This window comes from Haliaeetus albicilla, chromosome 11 (assembly GCF_947461875.1).
Source record: "Haliaeetus albicilla chromosome 11, bHalAlb1.1, whole genome shotgun sequence".
NCBI lineage: Eukaryota > Metazoa > Chordata > Aves > Accipitriformes > Accipitridae > Haliaeetus > Haliaeetus albicilla.
The window spans coordinates 30,950,581-30,969,417 of record NC_091493.1 but is presented as its reverse complement, the minus strand read 5'-3'; the positions used below and the strand labels follow the sequence as shown (position 1 = coordinate 30,969,417).

General features: G+C 42.1%; 1 protein-coding gene across 4 annotated transcripts in view; it reads left to right on the top strand.

The window, feature by feature from the left end:
- The first annotated feature begins 1,136 nt into the window (after positions 1 to 1,136).
- Positions 1,137 to 18,837, top strand: part of GPAM (glycerol-3-phosphate acyltransferase, mitochondrial) — a 39,293-nt gene continuing 21,592 nt past the window's right edge. The window contains exons 1-6 of one of the 4 annotated variants that reach the window (XM_069796974.1): positions 1,138 to 1,289; positions 8,221 to 8,347; positions 9,736 to 9,866; positions 11,906 to 12,028; positions 15,080 to 15,153; positions 18,070 to 18,183. In XM_069796974.1, coding sequence (XP_069653075.1) covers positions 9,765 to 9,866; positions 11,906 to 12,028; positions 15,080 to 15,153; positions 18,070 to 18,183 — 413 coding nt within the window. In that variant the 5' untranslated portion in view covers positions 1,138 to 1,289; positions 8,221 to 8,347; positions 9,736 to 9,764. Of the gene's footprint in view, positions 1,290 to 7,629; positions 7,726 to 8,220; positions 8,348 to 9,735; positions 9,867 to 11,905; positions 12,029 to 15,079; positions 15,154 to 18,069; positions 18,184 to 18,837 lie in introns of those variants that run through there. The other 3 variants (XM_069796975.1, XM_069796976.1, XM_069796972.1) reach the window with 3 other exon arrangements.

Sequence of the window (18,837 nt, the reverse complement as noted above, 5' to 3'; positions counted from 1 at the left end):
ACTTCAGGCTGATATTTGCCCCATAAACCTCTTGGAAGGCTGTTCCAGAAATTACTTCTTAACTGCATGGGAGCCTTCTCCAGTTTCAAATCTCGCCAGTACTTCCCAAGTTTTTTTTTTTTTTTCATTAACTTAATTAGCACATTCTAAACTTGTGTCGTATAAGAAATAATAAATACTAACTATCCACAAAAAACATATCTGAGAAATGTCACAGGTGAAAATGCATAGAAAGTTCTTTTATGAAAAAGCTGGTGAGGAAACATCACTCAGCTTGAGTGGTGGAGCTCAGTTTGATCTTGGAGACATTGCAGTAGCACAGATAGAAAATGAGAAGAAAACTTTTTGCAAGGAAGAGCCCGAGGCAGATGCATGCCCAGTATATTCTGACCACTAAAGCGGATTTCTGAATGCACAAAGTGCACTGGCCTGCCTCATTACTTTTTATATTTTGTAAAATCAGACCAGTGTAGTCAATCCATAACATTGAAAATGAAAAAGTTCAATCAGAAAATGCAGAAGTGGTATCTATAGTTTACTAGTTTTTCCAGCTCCTCAGCAGAAATAAGACACTGCTGCTTCAAGAGTCTCCTCATCTTGCCTTTCAACCTGAATTCTATCACCTGTTATGCCAATTTTATGTTACCTCAACTACAATGACACTTTTCGTAAATCATCACGATGGATAGGTACTGATATTTGCCCAATTTTTTATGCTGGATGAAATGTTTTTTTTTGTAACTTCATGCCTCTGAAAGACAGGTGTTTTAAAGGCAAAAGCTGATATAACCATCTCTTGTACCTCAGGTTAAGTTCATTAGGTCCTAATGAAAGACATCAGTCATTTCTCTTCCCCAAAAGACCTGGCTCAAAACACCTCTGTCCTACAGCCTAGGGTACTTTGCTGCAGGGAATGTGTAGTCCCATCTCTCACTGCAGGTAAAGGTAAAACAAACAAGAACCCTCCAGAAACCACTGTTGCTTTACCCCTCCTATGGAGAGAACGAAAGGGGAAAGTGCTGTAAGAATAAACAAGGCATATATAATCCTGCATTATCCTAAATCTGAAAGACCTGTGGAGTGACTCAGTCCTAAGCCCACAAACAGCTTTATGAAACCAGCCTGTCATGCTGTGCCCCATCTAGTTTTCCTGAAGCAATGGCTGGTCATGTGTGAAATACCAAGCTAGTACCATGCACTGTTCTTTTATAAAGGGGAAAGGCCAGAGCTGCAAAAACATCACCTCTTAGCAAGACATGATACCCTTTTCAAGACCTCTGCCATTCCAGGTGAGTATCCTGCAATAATTAAGCAATTTAATAGTTTAGGGTGTACACATAAAAATATTTCTGCTCTCGTGAAGGTATAAGGTGCTTGGGAAAGTATTGGGTTATGGCTCAAACAGTTAAAAAAAAAAACCCTAGGTAGGATTTTAACGTTGTGAATTGAATATCTGTTATTTAGTAACTGAAAGATATGCTTTTGCCGGGTCAGTTGGTATCGTTTTGCTCAAATGATCACTGATAGTTTGTGAAATCTAGCACTGCAATACAATTGTTGGCCAGGTCTTAGGACTTAAACAAGGATATTTTTCTGCAGTTCCCAGATCCAGGAGACACATAAGTGGGAGTGGAAAAAAATGCTTTTGTTTGGGAAACACACTGTGGGAAAATTGCTCAACATGATTTGAATGTCAGAATTGGAATGTAACAACTGGTGTAGCCAGATTAGTGCAAAGAGAAGGCAAAACAATTGCTTTTGTCAGGGCCCTCAGTTAATTTTGTAGCGCAGAAACAAAATTGATAGTTTACTTTTTGTTGATTGTGTGCAAGGATAAAATTTCAGTTACATAAATTTAATTATATATATCTATGATAAACTAAAGTCTGGAGACCTTTATTTTTTAGTGAGACTGACTTACAAAAAAAAAAAAAAAAGACATCTACGGGAAGTTTTACTTCCCGTTTGCTTTTTGCAAAACCTAAATCAGCGAATCCATTTTGTTTGCCTGGGTAAATTGGGGCGGGGTGTGTTGCCCTTTGGAGATTGGAAAATATTGGGATTGTAAAGCCTTCATTGGAATATATGGCAGTCTGCATCAGGATCATTGCATCAGGTCAGAACAGATGGCTCGACACTCTCCTAACCTTCCCAACGTGTTTGCAAAAGATGTCCCCAAAATTCTGAGAAAATTTCCCAATGAACAGGTCTTGCGTCTTCCATGTCAAAGGCATTAAGACTCTTCCAGTGACGACTCCTGGATTAAGGTCCTGAATACCTGTAATAGAGGGGAGAGGTGGGACATCGTGTGATTCAACACCTGGGCCATACCCTCTGTTGCAAAGACTGTTGTGCACTGGCGGTTGCAAGAGCTGTCTGTGACCCCAACTTCCAAAACCTACAGTGCTTTAAATTATAAGATATGACAAGTCTTTCTAAAGCCAACAACTGCACAGCAGAGCAAACCTGAGCAGTGAAAACCACCTCCTTTTGAGATACCGATGAAAGACTTGCCTAGCATCACATAATAATTAGGGGTTGTGTTATTCTAGAACAATTTGCAATCCCTCAAGGATGAGTCACAGCAAATTTGACAAGATCACAATTTTGTGGGTTTGTTGTTGGGGGTTTTTTTTGTGATATGCTGTTTTTTCAAAATGGTCCATACTGACTTCAGCTCTCAGATTTCTTTATTTCTATTCCTTGGTTGTTTCTTTGGAGGGATAGAAAGCAGCTCTGCATTCCTGGAGGGAGAACCAGATGAGAAGAAACTCATCTTCTGTCTGTCTTCTGCAGGGGAGTTGGCAACAAGTAGAAGTCCATTGGGCCTGACGTAAAATAAGGCCACTAGTGAAACTTGAAATATCTGCAAACACAAAACTGAATTTATCCTTTCTGTAACCACAGTCTCCCATGCATACTGATTTTTAATGATTTTACAGATGGATAATATTTTTGAGGTATCCAACAGTATTTAGGGCCTATATACAGTCAATTAGTTGTTTCATCTGTGTTATTTCTCAGATAAAATCAACTCTTGGATAAAATGTCAGCTTTGCAGATACCCTCAACATAGAAACGCAGAGAACTGAAATAACCACCCTTACAAAATGTACCCCTTATTCACAGCAGGCATGGGGAAGCTTGCATTGTTATGGCACATAATTGCTTAAGGTCTGAGTACAGGAGAATCTTGTTCCAAATTCTGTCAGTCAGTGTTCCTAAATTAAAAATGCTGGCAAATTCCTTTGGATAATTAAGATTTTCTGATTTGTATGTAATACAAGTATATGTGTAATTGCTTGATAGATAAATGGTGCTAAGTTTGCAAGTGTAAAAGTTAGTTATACTGGTTTTAACCCAGTAGTGCTTTCTGTTAGAACAAAAGCCTTTTTTATACTAATGTGAGTAACAAGTTCAAGGGAAAAGCTAGGAGCAGCTTGGGCTGAAATGCCCGTATCTTTTCAAAATTACAGTAATGAATATGATATTTGAATGAGAAGAAATTACAGAAACACAGTGTGCTGTGTTACATAGGAGGGAGTCACTGTACTCTTAAAGAATTTTCCATTTGTTCTCAAGATAAGGGAGATGAAATAGAAGAGAAGAAATTATTTGTCTTGAAAGGAGATATAAAGTATACCCAAAGCATTTCTACGTACAATCTTATCAGTCCTTTTCATGGCTACTTGCCACTCTTAGATGCTCTTAATACATCATATACCAAAGGCAATATTGCTGACATGGAGTTCTGCAACTGCCAAATTGCATATTCATTATTGTTCATAGTCATGTGAGGTCGAGTTCGGTCACTGCAAACAGAGAACCTTTGTCTGGATCTTTACTCCCTCCTCACGCAGTTTTTGGTTTCCTAACTTTTGTAGCACTCCCTGGGTTGAAAGTTTCTTTTTAAAGAGGATGCTGTGTACTCTTTTGTAAACATGTCTCCATTACTAGAAGTGACATCATGGGAATCACTGGAGGGAGCTGAGAGCACAGACCCGGGGTAGAGGCGGTGTAAAAAGAAGTCCCCCTCGTCCTTTCTCCCTCCTCCTCCCCACAGCATCGTCTAGCAAACAGGTACTTTGTTGAACTCCACTGAAAGCATCATGAGGAATTTAAACATAGGAAGGACTAATCATTATGTACAAAAACAAACGAGTCCTGCCAGCTCTTTCTCATCTGCAGGCTGCTATGCACGATGTGGTCAGCAGCTTATTCACACAAAGCCAGGGTTCTGCTGATTTGCCATCATATGCAAATTACCTCCCTGGACTCATTGGCACGGTAAACACCTCAGTTTAAGAAGTTTAAAAAGATGGATTGCAAAACTTAGGCATGCTCCCGCTCCTACTGAGATCAGTGGCAAGCCTCCCATTGACTTCAATGGAAGCAGGATAGAGCCTCTCTTTTCTGGAAGCGAGACCCAGCGGTATTTGAGCTTTTTAGAGCACATGCAGCTCTGAAAGTCTGTTCCTTTAGGGCATTCCAAAATTTTTCCCATTTGCTTGATTCCATGGCAACACAACATCATCACCGAGCTCTCAATACTGAAATGAGATTTCACTACTAAGCCTGAGGATTTATACAAGTGTATCCTGTAAAAAGATCTTGCTGAGCTGCAATTGCCATTGGACTAATTCTGCATCCTTTTCAGATGAGTGACAAAATTGTCTCTGGATTTATTTCACAATAAGCCAAGAATTTTCTAAGGTTAGAAAAACAAGTAAACTGCTCTACAATCATACCAGAAACAACTTTTTTTTTTTTTTTCTTGATTGCACAGAATTACTATGTTTGAGTAAAACGTTGTATCTATTTACTATTCTTTTCAAAACAGTCTGGAGAATAGCCTAAGCAGTTTTCTCATAAATGATACTAAAATCAGACTCTAGAGACTGCACAAAACTATGACAAAGCCATTGAAGCTTTTTTTTCTGATTTTTCTGTTACTTATATCACAGAAATAACTGTTTCATAACCTGAAAAATACACCAGTGTAAAAGCGTGCAAGGAAAAAACATGCCAACAGATCCATATTACATTCTGAATGTACTATAATTCATCTGTTATAGAAGGGAGCAAAGCAGACAAGCTTGCTTTACATTCAGTGGCTGAAAGTTTGCTCTGACTTGCATTATAGCACACTGAAACTGAGTGCGCTGTTTGATCCCCTATTTTTTGTGCCTGGGAGGGGGAAAAAAATCAACGTGATTCCATACCTAGAGAAGGTAAAGTTGTGTGTAAGCAATATCGACGGTCCTTTGTAATGTAAAGTACCTACTAAGAAGTTCCTGAGTAACAATACAAATGCAGTGGAGCAATGAAATTATTAGAAGACACTAATAAGATTTTTAACTGCCTTATGTTTCATGCATTTTCTTAGACTCTTAGACATTGCCATCCCTGTTATATCCAGTTTTTGTGTAATCCAGTTGTTGAATCATCTCCTCCAACGTGATTTCTGAGATAATTCTGTCACTTTAGTCACAGCTCTGACTTCCCCCGTTGCACACAGTCTTACACAGACAGACCCATCCTGGAAGCAGTGATCAGGATGTGGGCTGCAGCATTATATTGGGACTTTGACTACTTCTGTGAGATCTGCTCTTTACGCAAAGAGAGTTACAAAAATACATGATGTAACACTGGATTTCACTTATTCTGAGTGGAGTTCAGAGTTTCCCCTTCTGAAGCTTCCGATGCACCTAGGACAAACTCCACGCAATCCTGAGTGTGGGACCGGCTGGGCCACAGGATCAGAGACAGACGTCTCCTTCTCTGGCCTCCACAACTCCACCAAGTCAATGCAATGCTCATTATGCAAACGAAGCTGAGTTGAGGATGTAATAACTGAGATCACACAAATCTGACATAGCACTGTGACTCTCTGTCGGTAGAAACCCTTATATATTTTCTTTCCAGATAGATGGCCTCCTGGGCTAGGCTCTGATTAGCAAAGCAGTTACAAATCCACTTAGCTGCTGTAGACCCAGATGAAAGCAGAATCTGCCCCCTCTTTCCCAGCTGACCTTCAGTAAATCAATTCAAGAAAAAGTTGATATAAAGACAAAAGCTTTGTTATAAAGCTGGACAGTTACGGGCTTGTATTTCAGAAGCGGCCAGAGATTCTGGCTACGTTGCTTTTCAAGGCTAAAACTTGAAAGTGGATGTTTGGCACTATTTCAACCAACTCTCCTTCACGAGAACTGACACACAGAACCGCTAATCGAATCTGGAATTCTTGGCCCAGATGATGAGAAAACTGGGAGAAAACTTCAGTATGTGAATGTGTTGTAAGGAATACAGTTAGACATTGTCCTTTCTCTATACAAAATACCATGCCCTAGAAAATGGTGCTTTGCTATACACTGTGCACAAGTGCTGCACTGTATATTATGCAGAAATACAAACTTTTACACAAGTTGTACATTTCACTACATCACAGTTTATTGTATTTTTTAATTTGAAAAGTAGACGTCTTGTGTTCCAAAGTCCACCTTGCAACAAAACAGAGTATTTTTTCTTGCTAAACGGAGGAAAATTCAGGTCCAAAATCTCTTCTGACCCAAAACCTGCAGGACGCTCTTCATGAAGTATCAGCTCTAATACCCCAGTGATATTCCCCGGGAGGCACTCAGTTGTGGGAGGCACAGCAACTCACATATGCACGTAGCAGTTTGTTTTTTGTCTATCACATCCCATGCATTTTCTTTTATGTGTGAAGAGCATTTGTAACTCCTGCTTAACAGTTCTCATTTGTAATAAATTCAAAATGACATCTAGAAGTGAGACTTCTAGGAGGAGAATACCTCCTTAGGTTATTTGAATTTGTAAGCGGAGTATTTGCACTGGCGTAAAATGACACCCCGTATTTTGTCACTTTACTCCCGTGTTGCACCGTTTTGAGTAACGGTGAAGACCCGGACATTCGAAGAAGGAACGTGGGTGCTGGCCTTCCCAGAGGTCTGTAACTCAAGTTGAGCCACAGAAAGACTATCTTTAAATAGCCCAGGACTGCCAAAGCCAAAGAATACTCTCAGCCCATGTTTGTTTATATGCAGCAATCTCAATCAACATTTGCTTTTGCACTCAGTGAAAGGCAAACTGGCAGCGCCGCAAGGCCGGGTGGGCAGATCGATACCCGTCCCGAATTTTCTGCAATTTGTTTTCATTTCGGCGGCAACGCAGTCGCAGCTCCCAGTCGCTGTAAAGCCCCAGAAACGCGATTTGACGCGACTTTCCCCGCGTTCTTCTTCTCCGCGGCTGGGACCCGAGCGCCGAACAGCCGTCAGTCCCTGCTGCCGCCGGAAGGAGGGGGCGGGGAGGCGGCTCGGTGGCGGTTCGGGCTGTTCGGCCATGCCCCCGCACCTGCGGCGGCCGCGGACGGGGACCCCCGGCGCCGAGGGGGAGAGGCCGCGCCGGGCCGCGGTTCTAAGCCGGGGCGGCCGGAGCCGCTGCCGGCGCGGGGACGGGCCACCACAGCGGGTGCGCGGGGCTCTAGAGGCGTCGCCGAGGAGCGGGAGGGCGGCCGCGGGCTCTCCTCTCTGCCCGCCGCCCCGGCGGGACAGCGGCGAGAAGCCAGGCGGCCGCGGGGCCGGGCGGGGAGGCGGCGGGCCCGCACCATGGCGACGGGCGCTCAGGAAGTCGCGTCAGGCCCGGCGCCGCCGCGCGGCCCGGCGGGCGGGCAGGGGTCCAGCGGCCGCTGCGGAGCCCGCCGTGCGGGTAGGGGCCGGCGCGGCAGGCGCCTCCGGCTGCGGGTCCGCTGCCCCCGGCGGCGGGGGGACGGCAGGACAGGACCGGCCGAGGGGCTGCCGCGTGGCGGGAGGGGGCGTGGGCTGCGCGGCGCTGCGGAGGAGCGGCCGGCCCGGGTGCGGAGGGCGCCTGTCGCGCCGCCTCCTGTCAGGGACGGAGCGTGTGGGGGGGCGGGGGGGGGGGGGTCGGCCGGCCGGTCCCCGCGGCTGCGGCGGAGGCGAGCGGGGGGGCAGGCGGGCGCGGGGAGCCTCGGCCGTCCCCGCGGCGGCGTTTGAGGGTGCGGGAGCTGCGGGGCGGGGGGCGGCCGGGCCCGGCCGGTGGCGGTGGGTGCCCGCCTTCGGCGCCCGCCCCCGGCGGCGTCCGGCGGAGCGCGGGGACGGCCCCTTGGCAGCGGGCGCCGGCGCTGCCCCGGGGACGGTCGGCGGGCGATACCCGCGCTCAGCCGCCGCGTTTCTGCTTCTATAGCAGGTGCCGTGAGAGTGCGGGGGGCCGGAGCCCCGGTCGGAGCCCGGAGGATGGCGTGCGTCGGCAGGCCGACGGCGTGAGCGCCGCGGCGGAGAGCGGGCAGCCGGCGGGGCAGGTTCTGGCGGAGGTGCGTGGAGAGCTGCCGTTGCGCGGGCAGGCTTTTAATTACGTATTTTTTTAAAGTTCCTCTTTTATGTGTGCCGGTGCAGCCAAGGTCACCTTGAGCGCAGGGAGGACGCGTTTGGCTTTCACCGTCCGGATGGTCGTGAGCGGGTTTTTTTTTATCTGCTGGGCGGTGTAGATGTTAATTTGCCTGAGCGCTAGCTAATGAAAAAAAAAAAAAAAAAAGAAAAAAAGGGGCAAATTGAGCGTAAGAGCCAGCCAAGAAAAAAGGATAACTTATGTACTTAGGCTGTGTGTAAAGGTAAGTATGTGCGTGGATATACTAGCTCGAACGCTGGTTTGTATGGGGAGCTCTGTACGTGGAGGTGTTACAGGAGAGGTTTGTGTCTGCTTGGGGGGGACGGTAAGAAAGACAAAATGTTGGACTAAAGTTTTAGGTCTTGCTTTTGCAAATGTTAGCGTACAGGGTGGGAACAGTCTCATTCCTGATGGCTCGTAGCTTGGCTGGAGCATAAGTTTCTTTGCAGTGACAGATGGAAGAGGCGGTATTGCCACTTTACAGTTTCTCTAGACGAAAATGCCTGGATTCCTATTCCAGTGGCTCACCATAACAAAGCAGTTGAATTCGTGGTCTTTTGCGGATATACCATACAATGCCAAGTGGTTTTGATATGTTAGGCCTACTTTCTTTTTTCTTTGGCCAAGAGAGAATTCTTTATTGTGCTTATTATATGAACTATAAAACTTCCCTTTTAAAATAATAGTGCAAGTTTAGACTTTACTGCTTTTTAATCCCACAAGCCCGTAAGGTCACTTATGTCAGCAGCGCGTTCAGATTTAGGGGTGTGCTTTTTGTATAGAACACTCCTTCCTCTGAGGAGTTTGCAAACTGGTTTGACTACAGCTAGATCAGACGCATAAAATATACTGTGAGATAGGAGATCTCTCGGGAGAGAACATAAATAAATTTTTCTGTAGATAATAGGTGTCCTTGAGAAGCAAATGATGAAAGAGTGAGGTCATGGAGTGCAAGAGAATAGTAAACTTTTGAAAGTGGCTGAAATGTGTATTCATGTGGCTGCATGGTTTAAACCATGCAGTGAAGAACAGTGGAAAAGCATAAAGGGACTATACTGACCTGTAATGAGAAGAAAAGCAGGGAGAGAAAAACAGGGAGATATCTGGTTGGTGTGCTGTGTTTATGGAAATCAAATATGCTGGGTTTTTTATCATATTAAAATCATGCTGATTTCTGACTGCAGTGAAACTCCTTCAGAACCTAACTTTTATGAAGGGCGCAAAAATACCAGTTTGCTAATTTTTTGGTAAATACCCATCACTGAAATTATGTGTGTGTGTATATATGTATGTAAGTATGTTGTTATTTTGCAGCTTCTGATCTTCAGTTCAACTCCTGGGTCATGGATGAAACTGCTTTGTCCCTTGGAACAATAGATGTTTCCTATTTGTCCACCTCAGCAGAGTGTAGTATCAGTAGATGTAAGCATTCCAGTGAAGAATGGGTAAGTAAAAATTGTGAATGTTACTGGCCATATTTATCTTATTTTTATATCACGTCGAAGGTGGACTTTTTTTTATTATGAAGAAGAACGAAGATAAGGCATCACCTCTCTCATGCATGATACAGTTTGGTTTTAATTTAACTTGAAACGTAAGGAGGAACCAACAGTTCAGTGTTGTGCCAAAGACTAATGATGCTAGAAAAGAAAAACCCTATCAAACCCTATTGATAGTCTTACAGTCTTCTGATGTGATGTTACTAATCATTTTATATAGCAGTAAATGTGCAGAATCCCATTCTGGAGTAGGCTGAGGTCAAACAGAAAGTCAAATAGAAACCTCATTGCTGTTCTGGAGGATGTAGTTTGAAATGCACACGTGAAAAGGAGCCTGAAGCTAAAGGTGCACGGTCATGTAGCCATTGTAGCTGGGGCTTTTCATGCGATACAGGACGCAGAGAAAATTTGGTGGATATAAATAAGGAGCCTATTAAAAGTCTGTGTCCTCTGTTGAATGAGGCTTGGGATTTGGAGGAGGCAAAGGGGGCAGTGAGCAGAGAGGTCTGGGTGGAACAAAAAGAGCCACATGGGGACTGGGCTGATAGCAGTTGGTTTAGAAGCATAGGTCAGGAAGAATTAGACACGGGTCTGGAGGAGGAGTTTGAACTTGATACAGAAGAAGAGTTGGAGACATGGTCAGCGTTCAGGGAAGGGACACACATTCTGGCAGCTGGGTTTTCTGTCTAGCTAGATGTAAGTTACATTGGACAGCAACTAGCAGTAACCAAAAGATCTGTGAGGCAGTGGGATAGAGGCAGGTGAGACAAAAGAGATGGGAAGGAGGTTTTGTAAGAAAGTGGTGGTGAGTTCAGTCAGGGCTTGGAGGCAAGCAGAAGGAGGACAGTATTGTTACAAAGTTGGTTAATTTTAGACTTAGCATTACAGAAGGTGATAGAGAAGCGATTGGGCCAGGCTTAGCATCTTGATGCTTGTTTATTTCAGATGGAAGACGTAGCCTTGGAATAGTTGCCAATTTATACCGCTTGCCAAATGTGATATACGCACGTTTTAGTTTTTAGGCATCTTGAGCGTTGCTTTTGACTTTCGGGTTGTTTCTCGCTGGGCTGGCTTTCTAGCTGAGTATGTGATGTTCTGTATTTGTGTTTCCCAAACCTTATGCTCGTTTAAGGTATTGGTTCTACCCTGCTTCTCTTCCACTTAAAAGTGCTATTTTAAACAATGTTTTGGTTTGTTTCTGTAACTTCCCTTTTATTAAAAACTTAGAATATATGGTTCGGAAAATGGCAATCCAGTGTTCATTCTCAGGCAAGCAATAATTCAGTAGACTTTATTGGGAACAGTCAATGTCTTTGTAAAAATTATAGTTAAGTATATTTTCATTACATCCTAACATAAGAGAATGTGTTCTGTGAATACAATTACTCTGATTTTTTTGGTTCTATAATCTTCAGAAAGACAGCGTAACATTGGAGAAGGCACAGTGGTTCTTTTTTCATATCACTTTGCATGAAACTGCTGAAAAAGGGTGTACAGAGTCAATGGAGTTAATATTTTGTGTATATTCAGTCTTCTTGCGATTTTACAGGGTGATGTCCAGTTAAAGCTTAATATACATTGCTGATATTACACCTAATTACACCTAAGCGCCCCTACATTACTAAGAGAGTAATTTACTGTTAATTTCTTCCACTTCTCTCGGCTGTCAGTTTCCTTGCTGTTTCTTATTAGAGTTATTATTTTAAAATTTTGTGTGTCAGCAAATGCTGCAGTGCTTAAGATACGTAAGTACAACAGTGTGATTTTGCTTTTATTTTTAAAAATGGCATCGTCTGGAGAGAATGTAATTTATTTTAGAAAAATCTTGGAAAAAATTCTGTTAGTTTTATGTAATTTTGGGTGGTAATTTTTTTTTGTTTTTTGTTGTTGTTGTTGTGTCTGGCAAATCCTCTTACTCAAAATTTTCACATACCTAGTAAAACGTATATTTCTGGATACTTACAGAGTGGTCTTTTGTTCTGCAGGGAGAGTGTAACTCTAGGCCCACTCTCTTCCGATCCGCCACTTTAAAATGGAAAGAGACTCTGTTGAGCAGAAAAAGGCCGTTTGTGGGACGGTGTTGCTATGTATGCACTCCCCAGAGCCGGGTAAGAAGATTACGGACTGGATTATGTTTGACAATAACTTGTAGTTGCAGCGTAATGAAGTTTCAGTAGTTTTGTTACTTTCAGAATTAAGGTCACAATGTTCTTCCTTCATAAAGAAATATAGTTTTTCACTTTGTTTATGGTTATATTTTCTTTGTCATGGAATTAATGGATGACACAGACCTGTTGTGATGCTTTGTCTTCCACTTTTCAGTGCGGACTTACTCCTTGCAGAAAACTTAACAGCTCTTCAGAATTAGCACTAGGAAATTGTATGGAAAAAAATTACCTGTTCTGGTAGATTAATAATGGGAATTTGGTGCATATGAAAGGCATACTTTTAGGTGCTTATGTTAAGGCTTACTTTTGAGATGCTTAATTCTCTATCCACAGAATAAGTATAGTTTTGAAAGTAAGCAATATGTTCCCTTCAAACTTGAAGAGATTAATCCTGTGCTTGAGAAGACATGGTGGTTTTCTACACCTGGCTGATTCCTGGCTACTCTGCCCAGCCTGGAACCAAGGAGTGCCAGTTATGATAGTGGGGATATTTGTCTGCTGGGAGCAGCGTCAACATAGTGGCTCTAGAGAGGTTGCGCAAGCTGATTTTAAATGTGAACTTTATTGAACTGCTTTGGGCAGGTTTTCCATAAACTGAAGATGCAAAATGCTGATAAATGGCATAATATAGTTTACAACCAGTTCATCATGTAATTTGACTACGTGTACACCCTGGGCTTTAAATCGCACTCAGTTACACCTGCACTGAGCTCAATGATTGGCTGGACTAGAGTGAAAATTTGCTTGTTTCTTTGACCAAGGAAAAGTTGTTATTTCACTCTATTCCTATGCCAGAATAGAAAATTGCAGCAATGACATACAAATGTGGGATAGAAATCCAAATGTTCTGTGAAGGCTACATATGATATGGGCAACAAGACAAGCAATTAGATAAACTAAGACTACTTCTAACAGACACTTAAGTGTTTTGACTTGTAAAAAGGTGTGTAGGAATCCTCAACTTAGGGCTTTATACATTTAGTAATTAGTCTGTTAGTAATTAGGCTCTTCCTCTCAAGTTGAGAATTATGCTTTAAAAATAAAAATCTTGTTCTGTATTTTGTCCATTTAATAAGAAACTAATTGCCTATCCTGAGATCCCACTCAGGAAAGGGGCATGACCTGATTAAGCCCTTTATTGTCTTCTGCCACAAGGAGAAAATACCATCCTTGCAGCAGACAATAACAAAGCAGATCCTCTCATTGGACTCCAGATCTTTCTTTTTTTTTTGAGCAGCCTGTTCGTTAATTCTCTTAAGGAAAAGGGATGGATGAGTGAGACACATTTCCTTAAGTGTGTTGGCCAAACTAACAGCTTGCCGATGCTCAAGAGTGGGCAGTCTTGCTTCTCCCTATAGTTTTCCTTCTTGCTCTCCTGGGGGCTGATCAAGTTCACTAACCATGCAGAAAATTACCTGCTTTATTTATTCATTTACTCTGGCTGTATTAGTTTTCTGCCATGCCTGAATGAAGTTGGCTCGTTAAGGGGTGTGATGAACACTAGAGATGGTGTAAGTTAAGAGGTGAGGGATAGCGTTCAGTGGGAAAGGGTAGGATGTGGTAGCAGGAGCTGGGCTTCTTCCGCGCAGCAGCAGGGAGATGCTGTATCAGCTCACTTGTCTCATAGAACCACATCCTTTGCCTGACACAGGATGGGGGAAGAGTTAAATAAGGAAAAGCTGAAGTGTGACATTACAGCTGGAGGATGAATTTCACAGAGCGAGGTTATAATCTAATGATTAAAGCACTGGAGTGGACTTGGGCATTCAGTGATACTTAAATTTGTTGCTGATTTTTGGGGAGACCAAGAGTAAGTCATTTCACTTCTCTTCACCAGAACGTTTCATCTAGCTTTAAGATCCACAAAAAATTACCAGTGAACAGTCAAAGAAATTAGTATTACCTTGAAGTTTCCTCTTAAAAGCCTAGACCAACAATTTGTTGATTGTATGTACTACGCAGTTATGCTTTAACATGGGGCAAAAGACTGTGTGCTCCCACTGTAGCACGTAATTTCTACCTGATTTGCAAGTGACATAGGACACTTACATATTTTAATTTGTGGCAAATGATATGTCCTAAACAAAATACAAACAAATGAGACTCTTGCCTGATTCCCATTGCAAAATTGGTAGCGAGGCTGTTCTGCAGCTAAGCTGTTGCTGGTAACCATCTTTCTCCTTCACTGTCATGTTTTGTCTTCCTTGACATGCACAGTCCCAGTGGTTTTAGCTGTAATTCACTGTTGGCATGCTACCAGTTTTATAATTAAGTATTATTTGGGCAGAAAGAAACTAGCCTCTCGGTCAAGGTACTTACTTGGAATACGTAATATCAAAGTTTAGGTCTTCCTGGCAAGGAATATTTTTTCTTATCCAAAGTGGAACTGCTCCCAAACTCATCCCAGAACAGTTAATAGCCTGGCATGTAGAGTCTGTATCAGGGATGTAGAAAGCTGGATTGAGTTTGTTGTTCAGGCAGAGCAGGAATGTGGAGATTTGCCACCTAACCATGGATGGATATCCTGACCCTTGGGCTGCCGTTATGTGATGCCTGATCTGCTGGCAAACTGGTTGTCACAGACTGAGTGTCAAAAGGCTCATGGTTATACTAACGCTGAATGTGGCTTAATAAAGTTCTGTCTCAAATATGAGTTCTGTATTATGACAAGTCCTGGTTTATATTACATCAGAATGCGATAAAATATTCTGGCTTGAAGAATACAACCAATACAACCATTTCTGTATGCAGTAAAGCCTAGAGAATACTTTGAAAGTATTTGAGTTAGGAATAGTACTTCTGAATTTCATGTACATTTCAGAACAGTTTGTGTGTACTTTATAAGCAAGTTCAGCATTTCTCTGCTTTGGGTTTTGTTTATAACAGAGGTGAAAAATATTGCATTATCTTAAATGTTATGATGAATGTAAAGACACAACTATTCCTATGTAACGAAGTAGTCCGCCAACCTTTTTTTTCTTGGTCTTACAGGATAACTTCTTCAACGCTAGTATTCCTTCTTTGGGTCTACGTAATGTCATATATATCAATGAAACACATACGAGGTAATGTAGCAAGTCTTTATTCTGCTTTTAAAATTCAGTGTGTTCTGATCTTACACAGGGAAATCTCTAGTATAGTCCGGACTGAGTGAATATATATTGCTATCCTAAAATGCAGGAATTGGTGCTGACTTCAGGAAAGTTAATGTGCTTTTTAAATCCGGCTGTGTGTATTTGGGAGCTGGGCAAAGTCCTCTGGGGTTATAGACAAGGAATGTAAGGGTCAAACCTGTTTCACAAAAACCAGAGCGTGTTTAAATCCTTTCTCCACTAGTGCAAATGGCAGCATCCGTAGCATAATGCTGAGAGGAGCTGTTTTATTCCCATGTTCAAGAATGACTTCAGGCTGCATTTTAATTTACTGAGCAGATCTGGCTCACAATTTGGGTGTTGACTGTTATCACTAAGGACAATTAAATCTGAACATGTCTTCTGAGACTGTCTCTCCTCTGCCTCAGTGGCAGAGTGCAGCTCCTGAAGGATGGTGTATATGACCTAAAAATGATGGTGTATCTTAGCATTTTTGGAAAGATATCTTGTGTTCTGGGATGAAGATACTGGAAGTACACAAAAATCTTTATTCTGTTCTTTGGAAAGTTAATAATGCTTGCTAAGTTTTTTACGGTAATCATTAGCATAAGCAGGTCCTGCAGTGTTTGTCGTAGAGTCAGAGCAAACAAAGAGAGGCCAGCAGCCTGAAAGAAATGAGCCAAAGTGTCTGAGTGGAAGAAAGGCAGCATTGTGCTGTGCTTGAGAGGGAGGAAGCTAATGTTCAAGGCTGTTCTTTCTTCAATTTGAATTAATTATGTCTTTTTAAAAGTTGAGCTTGTAGTTTAGAATACAGAAAAAGAACAGAAATAGTGTTTAATTTTAACATTTTTTTTTAAATTAGTTTCAGAAGTCTAATGCTTGAATGGTTTTGGATGGTCAGAATTACTTAAATTAGAAATATAAGGGCAACAAAAAATGGGTTAATGAATTATTCTGAAATAAAATGCCTTTAGCTCAGAATGTCATTATAGTCTGAAAATTGAGAATTTTAATGAAGTTCTGAGGTCTCATGGGGTTACATAGTCACAGTTTCTTGGCCTTAGAAAGCAAGAGGGATTCTCTTTAACTGCTAGCATACTGTACCTGTATCGAGACATTACTACAGCCTTTTTCTGAGGTGTGAATATGTCAGTTTTATAATATATCTTGACTGGGTCTATTCTGTGGGGTTTTTGTCTGCTATCATTGCTACACGATTAGAAAACAGATTTTTCTAGTTATACTATGTCATATCTAAGCTGTAAAATGAACGTAGAAGCCTTTATACCTTGACAGATCCCTGCAATAGCTGCGTGCTGTTGTGATGATATGTTCATAGTTACCAAAATTGTTGTCAGAAAGAAGGATATCCTTAGCTTTGCTTTTTAGAAAAATCAGTAAGGCTTTCAAACTCCAATGAGAAGGGAAAAATGGAAAAGCAATTAAAACAGAGTCACCAGTCTACTTCCCTGACAGCGTGAATAGCAAAATTCTTTGTCCTTTGAGATGGTCTGAACACTTGTATAACCTTTATGTGTCAGACAGTGCCGATGGCTTGTGCGTGTGCACTCAATTAACAGTGCGAGTGGCCTGTGCACTCAGGTGGTTTGGCCTTTTGTAGTGTAAAAGTTCCTTCTCATCTTTCCTAGCTGGTTTTAACACATGTATAAATTTACTGAAATGTGGTAGGGAGGTTTAACAGCCAAGATCAGTAACTCGGGTGACGACAAGGAGTGAGACCTTAGCGGCACTCCAGCATGGAAAGCAGCATGAGCATTGCCACCCACGGTTCTGTCTGGGACTCTCACTACAGCATCAGTGATGCATTGCGCCAGCAGTCCTCAGGACAGGGTTTTTGCATAATACTGACTGCTCTAGTCTTAGGAATGGCCAGAATTTAATTTCTTCTTCCAACTGTTAATTCTGTCCCATCGCATCAGCTCTGCTGTTCAGGAGTCCTGCATGAGTGGTGGCTTGTCCAGTCCTGGCCTGGTGAGTGAGGGTGGTGAGGAGAGAAAATAGTCAATATTCACTGCTGGGGACTGGATTTTAGCCCTTCATGTGTCACATGCATCTTCTGTGATGTTAGGAAAACTGTTCAAAGTAACATTTTCTCAGGTGATTGCTGCTTATATGATCTGGAGAGTGGAGGACGGGGTTAATTTAAAAGGAAGGGACTGGCTGCATAAGCTAAGTTGCCTTACTTAAACACTTGAATGCATAGAGAGATTTACTGATTATTTAGTGGTTCTACTCCTGTTAAAACTTTGCAAGGAGAAGGTACATAGGAAGCACGTAGGGCTGGGTGTTTAAAAACACTAGCAAGGAAGAAAAGATTACAAAAAAATTGTTTTTAGTGTTGGTGGCTAATGCGAACATATTTTCAGAAGTGTTTGTGAGAGTTTACTCTCTGCGTACAATGTAAGCAACTTTCCCAAGAGGACTCGATGTTTCTTGAAGCAGTTGACAAACCTCTTAGTTGGGCATTTACATTCCTCCCTGTAAAGTCACTGAATCGGAAATCGGCACTAGCTCTTCTTTTGTCCTCGCTGAGCTGGTGAGACGGTTCCAGCGGACAGACAAAATGCGTATGCTGGTGTGTAGCTACTTTCCTCTGAGACTGTGGATGTTTTAAGGCCAGTATCACCCTGAATTGAAGTAACGTAGACCTCAGTTGTCTCAGGTATTTTGTGCTACGCATCAGTTATTTCATCCATAACATTAACATATTGGCAGTTTACTAGAAGATACAGAAGCTTTTAGGCAGCCCTTCATAAAATTGTACTTACCTTTGCTTCTTAATTGTATTTTTAGGTGGTTTTAATATTTCTTTTTTTGGCAGTGAAATATTTTGAGGGTCACTCTCAAATACCCTTCATATTTTTGTAGGTACAGAGGGTGGCTTGCAAGACGCTTTTGTTATGTCCTTTTTGTGCAAGAGAGGGATGTTCATAAGGGTATGTTTGCCAAGAATCTGACAGAAAATGTGCTGAATAACAGCAGGTAAGATAATGCAAAATAAATGATTTTTTTGAATGGCTGATACATTATAATACAACTTCAGAATTTAGAAGTGTCAGGTTATGACAATCAGACTATTTAAAATATTAGAAGATACAGTATCTTCAGCACAGCCTTTCAGGACTGTAGCTTGCAATTTCTGTTTGAATAGTAAAAGAGGGGAGATTAATAATTATAAATCACCAGATGAATGATGCATAGTGATGGACAGCAGACAGTACACAGAAAAATAAATTGCTACATGGGAACTCTTCAAACATTTGTTTATCTAATTCATGTAAATCACTACCACTGAAATCATACTGCAGTCATCAGAAGTTGTCAGTGTTTCAGAAATAATAGGAAAGCAGCATTTCAGAGTGTACACCTGAGTGTACACCAAGATTGCGAGGCAAAACTGGAAAGAGGCTATAGAATGAAATACCCACCCTTTACTTTGTGGAGCGTGTTTTCCATTTCATATACCACATTTTCAATGGCCCATTGAGCCCCTGATTAGCTATTAAGGTATCAGTTTTCCCTGGACACAAAAAAATTCCACCACGTGCCCACTGCTTGAGTCTACTTTTGTCAGAGGGCACACACTGCCTACATTAACATTCCTAACTTTCCTGAATTTTTAATGTTCGAGTCCCA